This window comes from Otolemur garnettii, unplaced genomic scaffold, assembly GCF_000181295.1.
Source record: "Otolemur garnettii isolate 467f Iridium unplaced genomic scaffold, OtoGar3 scaffold00046, whole genome shotgun sequence".
NCBI lineage: Eukaryota > Metazoa > Chordata > Mammalia > Primates > Galagidae > Otolemur > Otolemur garnettii.
In genome coordinates, this window is record NW_003852441.1 from 105,206 (window position 1) to 113,468 (window position 8,263).

Below are 8,263 nucleotides of genomic sequence, written 5' to 3' on the forward strand. Positions count from 1 at the left end.
ATAAACTATGATATATCCACATTATAGAATACACTGAAACTATAAAAAACTGCTATAGAATAATCTCCAAAATTATAGATAAAAAGCAAGGTACACATAAACGTTTGCATAGATTAAAATCTGTATAAAAATTAGAAATTATATATTCATACCTGCCTGTATGTGCACAGAATATCTTTGGAAGGATAAACAATAAACTACTAACACTAGTTTCCCTTGAAGGGAAGAAATGGATGACCAAGCAAACACAGGGGAAGGAAGATTTCCTTTTATATACTCCCTTTTCCCTTCTGGAATTTGAACATTTTAAGATAAATAAATGGATAATATTTTAGGGTGTAAGAAGCTACCTGTGTTTATTCCCAGGTTCCACAATTAAAATCATTAATTACCCCATCCTACAAGCTTCCTAGGTGAGCCTCATCCCATAGTTTGCATCTAGGAGTTATTAAATATAATAGATGTACCTACATATTGCAACTTCCACAACATCTCACAACATCCACCAAAATACTTTCATTTGTCTAATACAATGTTGAGCAAGCCCCAAAACAATCTCACAGCTCTAACTTGGTGTGAGTCATACCCTGTGGCTGCTCACCTGGCAGAGATCAGCATGGATTGAGGTCAGCTGGTTTGTGTTCATCTGCATCTTGTCTATGGCTTGCTTAAGGATGCCAATACCTCGCAGGGGCTGTCAGAAATGACATCTCTTTCAGATAAGTTCTCAAAGATGGCAGCACATTGGATCTTATGTTGTCACTTACAAACAAAAAATAACACTAATTGATAGGTTCCTTTAAATAGCAATATGAGGTGTCCATACTCTTACAGGAGATTTCTGTCCCTATTCAGTCAGAAAACATAACATTTCTTATGCTTTTCTTGGAATTTTTAGGTAATTCAGCACCATTTTAAAAATCATGAGCTTTTTTTTAATGACAGTCAATAAGCAAAGACATCACTTTCTCAACAGTTGATTATATTTACATCCAAACAAATAAAAATTTTCCAAATTTTTTACAACAGATAAGAGCTTGTGCTTTGAAAACCTTGTGCATAGAGGATGCTGGCATTTTCCTATAAAGCAGCCTAGTCCTTACCTAGTAATAAATTACTATTGAAACTAATCCCACAAGTTACAAACTGCTTCCTGGCCTGATTATAAATAAACCTGAGAGTTGGCCAGACGCAGTGGCTCACACCCATAATTCTAGCACCCTGGGAGGCTGAGGCAAAAGAATCCCTTGAGCTCAGGAGTTTGAGGCCAGCCCAAGCAAGAGTGAGACCCTGTCTCTACTAAAAACAGAAAAATTAACTAGGCGTTGTGGCAGCATCCATAGTCCCAGCTACATGGGAAGCTGAACCAAGAGAATCACTTGAACCCGGGAGTTTAAGGTTGCTGTGAGCGAGGCCGAGGCAACGGCACTCTAGCCTGGGGAACAGAGTGAGACACTGGCTCAAAAAATAAAAGACTGAATGACAAGTGAGGCATAATCAGTTTCCAGACAGAAGAGTAGACTAAAATAGCTAATTTATATAGCTTTTTCAACAAAGACTTGTTAATTGTTTTTTACCATCACCTTCAAAGAGTTCATTTAGTACCCCTACAAAATGCCAACTGTTTTTTTTTTCCAGCTTTCTTCAAACTACTAATCTTAAGGTTCAATTTCAAATCAAAAAGAAACACCCAAAGTATAACTTTTGTGGCAACGTAAAAAAGATAAAGACTGAAGAACTGTTCCAGATTAAAGGAGACTAACAACATACAGTAATGTAATGCAACCCACGATCAAAGGTTTTCTTCTGCTATAACAAACACTGGCTGAACAGCTGGCAAAATCTAAACAGGGTCTACAGATTTGCTGAAGTATTACATCAATGTTCACGTCTGTATGTTGATGACCATTATTATACCGTGGTATGTAAAAGAATATTTAGTAAGTACCAATTGAAGTATTTAGGGATATAGGACAACGTAACTGCAATCTACTTTCCAAAAGCTCAGAAAAAAGAGAGAAAGAGAAGATAAGAAAGTGTAGTAAATGTTAACATTTGGAGAATCTGGGTGATGAGTACATAAAAATTCTGTCTTATTCTTACAGTTCTTTGTAAGGCTAAATTTATGTCACAATTAAAAGATAACAGAAAAATCTTAACAAAAAACCTGAATACAACATAAAAAGCCCTAGGCTGACAGTTCCGAAACCAACCACTACCACTGTGAGTAGCCTACCTTAGGGCACTACATGTCCCTGTGCCACCAAGTCGTTCACTCACTTGACAGATGGACCAACTGTCCTTACAGTACTCTCAAATCACCACAAATATCTAAGTGTTGGGATGCTTAGTACTAACCCGGTATCTTAACAAATTGCTTAATTGTGTAAGGCAGATAGATACATGTTGTAACAGAACTATGAATACTTAAATAATATTTCTTACCTGTTTTCTTTCCACAAGTGCATTTGTTAGCTGATGGCAAAGTCCAGCAACTAGATAAACAATAACAAAATATTGAAAATATAAGAGCTACAAGAAAAACCATATTCAATGGAAAATAAAATGTTATTTAGCTTACAAGTGTCTGTTGCATATCGAATGTGCTCCCCATTACAAGTACTGATGAACAGCTGAACCTGTGAGAATAATGTTTCGAAGTCAGGAACACTGGGCATAGAAAACTTCACAAACCTACAATAAGGAGAAAAGAATTGAGTTACCCTGATATTTCATGGAGTAAAATGTAGAAGCAACTCATGCAAGAAGTCTCTCCTGCCTACAATACTCTATGAAATTAAATGAGCAATAGTATTTTTAAAAATGAAGAACCAGAGTTCATGAGATTCTCCTGGCCTGGTTCTTCTGCACAATCAAGATATAGAACATAGGGTGCAGTGCCTCAGGCCTGCAATCCTAGCATGTTGAGAGGCTAAGGTGGTAAGATCACTTGAGGCCAGGAGTTCAAGATCAGCCCAGGCAAGAGCAAGACTCCTCTCTCTACCAAAACTAAAAAAAATTAGCTAGGCATGGTGGTATGCACTTGTAGTCCTAGCTACTTGGGAGGCTGAGTCAGGAGGATCACTTAAGTCCAGGACTTTTAAGATTACAGTGGAGCTATGCTCACACCACTGCACTCCAACCTGGGCAACAGAGCAAGACTCCCATCTCTTTAAACAACAACAACAAAAATTCAGAACATAGACATAAATAGGGGTTAAGAAAAATATGCTTAATGAACAACTTTAAAAATGAAAAACTCTTAAATGATGCCAAATGCAAGGTTGTCTAATACCTGTAAAAGAGCTGAACATAAACTTTTAACTCAAAACATTTTTTTCTTCTTTTGAGCTCCAATGTGGTCAGGGCTATTTATTCATTTAAAAAAATCAGCTGTTGCTTTTTCCTGAACTGAGAAATGTACTGAGGGGGCCAGGAATGAGAGTTATGCACTGGCTGGAAACTATGGCAGTGGCTCAAGCTGACAACACTGCTGCCGGCTGCATGGTCTATCTAGGAGAAAGGCTGCCAGAACTAGCTGAAGAGCAGGACACGAAGAGTGCGGGGGTACAAAGGAGGAGAACTCAGATGGTCCACCCCAAATAATTCAGCAGATGGTGCCACCAAGTGACATGAGGAAACACTCTGAGAGGGCATTAGAGATTCTAGGGGAGAAATCATACGTGCCACCACCAGTAGGCACTGCCTATAATAAACTTCAATGAAATTCTTCCTTTACAAAGGAAGATGAAATGAACTATTGGCTTAATTTCAAGAAAAATGAAATGAATATTATCATTTGCAATTTTTCCTACATCTTTTAGTTTGTCTACTTCCATATATATAGTTATGGTATTATTCAGGGGTCCTCAAACTTTTTAAACAGGTGGCCAGTTCACTGTCCCTCAGACTGTTGGAGGGCTGAACTGCGGGCCCCAGAACAAGTTAGCTGCTAAGCAGGACAGGCAGCAGCAGCAAAAACACCCGGTGGGCCAGATAAATGTCCTAGGCGGGCCACATGTGGCCCGCAGGCCATAGTTTGAGGATGCCTGGTTATTATTTTACTTAACAATGTCACCTAACATCTATAATAACATTGTACTTATTAAAATGTGTCAGAAACAATTTCATTTGGGGTTCACAACAGGTCAGAAAGGCACTGTGATTTCCACTTTATAAATAAAAATATGAAACTCAGGGCCCCATAACTTGTAATTGGAATATAGATTTAAATCCAAGGTAATCAGGCACTAGCTCAGGGTTTTCCATACATTATCTAACATTGTTTATCTAACTGATAAACAATGATAAACATCTTATAGCTTCAAAATGCTTTATGCATTATCATTATCTCTCCTGATAAACATGTATGTGAGTATACACGTGTATAAAACATGCATGCCATCTGTTCTTTTACATAAATAAGAAAACACAGATGGTGGAAATCTTTACCAGCACTGCTGAGTAGGACTGTCTACAATGGTGGAAATGTCCTATATTTGTCCTGCCCAAGACAACATCATGAAGCTACATGTAGCATCTGAGCACTTAAAATGTGGCAAGTGCACCTGAATCTTTAATTAATTTTATTTTATTTATTTTTTTTGAAACAGAGTCTCACTATGTCACCCTCAGTAGAGTGCTATGGCATCACAGCTCACAGTAACCTCAAAGTCTTGGGCTCAAGCGATTCTCTTGCCTTGCCTCCCAAGTAGCTGGGACTACAGGCGCCCACCACAATGCCCAGCTATTTTTTTTGTTGTTGTTGTTGTTGTTGTCACTGTTGTTTGGCAGGCCTGGGCAGGGAACCCAGCAGCCCCGGGGTATGTGGCCAGTGCCCTAACTGCTAAGCTACAGGCACAGAGCCTCTAATTAGTCTTACTTTAAATATCTGCATATGGCTAGTGGCTACTGTATTGCAGCTCTAGATCCTTTCATTCTCACAAAGTTTCTTCTTTAAACTCTGTTCCTGACACATATCTTTGTCTCAGGAATCTGAGAATGAGTGAAGTCAGACCCTCATATAAAGTCAATTTCTTACTCTGTTTATTTACATTATTTCAAATTTCACAACAACTATAATATCCCAATTTAAAATACTAAAACATCAAAAGAAAAAAGATTCTACTGTCAAGTACACAGAGTTACAAGGAACCCCAATTAAAATAAAGTCTATTTAATTTAGTTTTAAACAGCTTAAACTTGTTTGAAGGGAATTCCAAACAATGTTACTTTGGATCTTTGATATTTTCATTTAGTGTGCTCCACCATGTCCTGTCCCACCACTCTTTCTATTTTCCAATTTAGAAAACAGGAACAATCCTATGGATTACAACAATAAAAGTATTCAAATAAATGCAAACTATAGCAACACAAATGAGATGGCCATTCATTTTTAAAAACATTTCAAATTTGTATATACAGAGTTTAAAAAAACTAAAACCAAAAAATATATAACAAGCAATGATTAGTTAAAATGAGTAAAATGTAACTATTGTGACTTTAGCTTTGCAAAAAAGCTCAATGTTGTTTTACAGTTTACTTTCTACACCAAAATAAATAAATAAAGCCAGAAAGTGCAAAGTGTTCAGTTTTAACAAGCACAAAGCTATAAAAGAAGATGCCCCTTACAAAACAGCAAGGACGCCCAAGGAGTGTTCTTGTACATCCAGAGCCCCAAGCACAGTGTCCAGATGGGATAAGTTCTTTGCAAGGAGTTCCCCACTCTTGTTGATCAGTTCACAAAGCTGTGTCATTTGCCCTGGAAACATAAACACTATCATTCAGTTATAGGACTAACCAAAGTAACTCTAACCACAGACTTTGTCTTCAGAGCTTCAACTGTCTGAAGATAATTTTTTTTTAATCTCCTCCATTTCAGATGAGGACCCAGAAAGACCAATGAAGTGAACAACCTCCCTGTGCCTTGGAACTATAAGAGATTACACCAGACTTCCCATAACCCTCTGGGCCCTTAAAGTTTCTCCTTTTCCTCCATTCCCTTTTACAATATCCCAAACCAGAAATGTACATTACTAGCATCACCTCTCTCATCTCCCTCCCTGTGTCCAAAAGGTCATCAAATAAGATTTAATTTTACTTCCTAAGTCTCTCAGCTTCATTTCGTTCTTTCTCTCCTCCCTGCATTAATTTATATCATCATCATTTCTTGCCTAAATGGTTTGCCTACTTTGATTTTTCTCTCCTCCAACCATATTAGTACTATCTGATCTTTCTAAAGTGCAAATTCACTCAAATTACTCCAATGACTTTAAGAAGTCTAATGTCTCAGCATGGCTTACTGAGGCCCTTCAGTAAGGGCTCCCTGCAGCCTGTTCAGCCTTATTTCCTGCTACATCCTCTCATACACTAACTGTGTAACACCAGACTCAGAGAACCAATATTCTCTGTTCTCTCCTCTTTGTGCTTCTACACGTGCTATTCTCAGTCCCTCTTCCTCACATCCTCTACTACCTGACTCAGACTTATCATTCAAAAACTTGCTTAGGCCTTCTTTGGACCCTTCCTTATGACTAAGTTGGGTATCTGCCTTCTCTGGGCCCTTTATGCATGGCAGGCAATTGTAGTAGTCAGGTAATTCAAAGTATCCTCAGATAGAGGGACTGTTTGTCCAGCTTCAGAATACAGTGCTAGCTTAACAATCAACCAACCAGCATCTTGTTGAATTAGTTAATCTCCTAATCGATCCATCTATCTTTCCCCTAAACCACTATGTTTTAATAACCAAGGTATAGAATCTAATTAGGACTGATTCAATACTTTAAAGCACACTCATTGATTTTGATGGTTATTCTGATGACAGATAAAATGGCCACACTCTTTCTGGTGGTGCAGGTGGGGGCATATCTAAGTCCAGAGGCATTAAGCTCAATTGTTCTCCTTCTCTTATATTTCTATCAGCAGCTGCAACTGCACAATTTTTTCCTTATTAAAAGAACACAAAGGAAAACAAATCATTTTAATCAAAAAAAAACTTGCACTCAAATGTTCATTGCTATACAATCACAAAAATGTGGAATCAATCTAAGGGCCCATCAATTCACAAGTAGATTAACAAAACGTGTGTGTGTGTGTGTGTGTGTGTGTGTGTATTTATATACATAGACATACACGTACCATGGGAATACTACTCAGCCATAAAAAGGAATGAATTAATGTCTTCTGCAGCAATTTGGATGAAACTGGAGACTGTTTTCGCGTGAAGTAAAAATGAAGTGCAACGTCTCAAGAATGGAAAAACAAATACATCCCATACTCCCTAATAATTTGGAACTAAACCAACGGGCACAGAGAGAAGTAGAAAGGGACTGGGCATTCTGACTCATGCCTATAATCCCAGCGTGCTGGGAGGCTGAAGCAGATGGACTGCATGAGGTCAGGAGTTGGAAACCAGGCTGAGCAAGAGCAAGACCCTGCCTCTACCAAAAAAAATTAAAAATTAGACTGGTGTGGTGGCATGTTCTGGAGGCCCAGCTACTCAGGAGACTGAAGCAGAAGGATTGCTTAAGCCCAAGAGTTTGAGGTTGCAGTGAGTTATGATGATACCACTGTACTCCAGCCTGCACCACAGAGCAAGACTCTGTCTCAAACCAAAAAACAGTAAACAGAAACTCATAAATATTTATGATGCAGTGAATGTGAAGCACAGATGCTGAAGATAGCGAAAGCTGTCATATTTCTGCCTAGTAGACTGTTCTAAAGCAGTGTCTTATATAGAGCAGGTACATAATTCAACTTGTTTTATAAATGAGGAAAACTGGCCCAGGAAAATTAAGTGGCTCACACACACATTTCCAACTTGCATCTAACCACACTACAACCCAAAAGTATAAACTGTGGCATAAATGAATAAATGGTTTCTTCATTCACAGAAAATGAAAGTCTGTGCCTTACCCATGAACTTAATGTCTACCGATAATAAGGAAAGAGAGAAAAGTATTATTTATTAAACAGAGCTGCGTACAAGATCATTTAAACTTACAAAAGTGAGGTAGACAGCACCCTCTATTTTTACAAATGAAAACTCAAGCGAGGGCGGCGCCTGTGGCTCAGTGGGTAGGGCGCTGGCCCCATATACCAAGGGTGGCGGGTTCAAACCCAGCCCGGGCCAAACTGCAACAAAAAAATAGCCTGGCCTTGGGGCAGGGGCCTGTAGTCCCAGCTACTCGGGAGGCTGAGGCAAGAAAATCACCTAAGACCAGGAGTTGGAGGTTGCTGTGAGCTGTGACGCCACGGCACTCTA

At 38.7% G+C, this 8,263-nt stretch overlaps 1 protein-coding gene across 5 annotated transcripts in view; it reads right to left on the reverse strand.

The window, feature by feature from the left end:
* The window catches only part of COPS3 (COP9 signalosome subunit 3), a 31,361-nt gene that overhangs the window by 21,896 nt on the left and 1,202 nt on the right, over window positions 1-8,263 (reverse strand). The window contains exons 2-5 of one of the 5 annotated variants that reach the window (XM_003791027.2): window positions 5,632-5,761; window positions 2,582-2,694; window positions 2,446-2,495; window positions 602-694 (exon numbers count right to left, since the gene is read on the reverse strand). In XM_003791027.2, the coding sequence (XP_003791075.1) occupies window positions 602-694; window positions 2,446-2,495; window positions 2,582-2,694; window positions 5,632-5,761 (386 nt within the window). Of the gene's footprint in view, window positions 1-601; window positions 763-2,445; window positions 2,496-2,581; window positions 2,695-5,631; window positions 5,764-8,263 lie in introns of those variants that run through there. The other 4 variants (XM_023513972.1, XM_023513973.1, XM_012806026.2 and 1 more) reach the window with 4 other exon arrangements.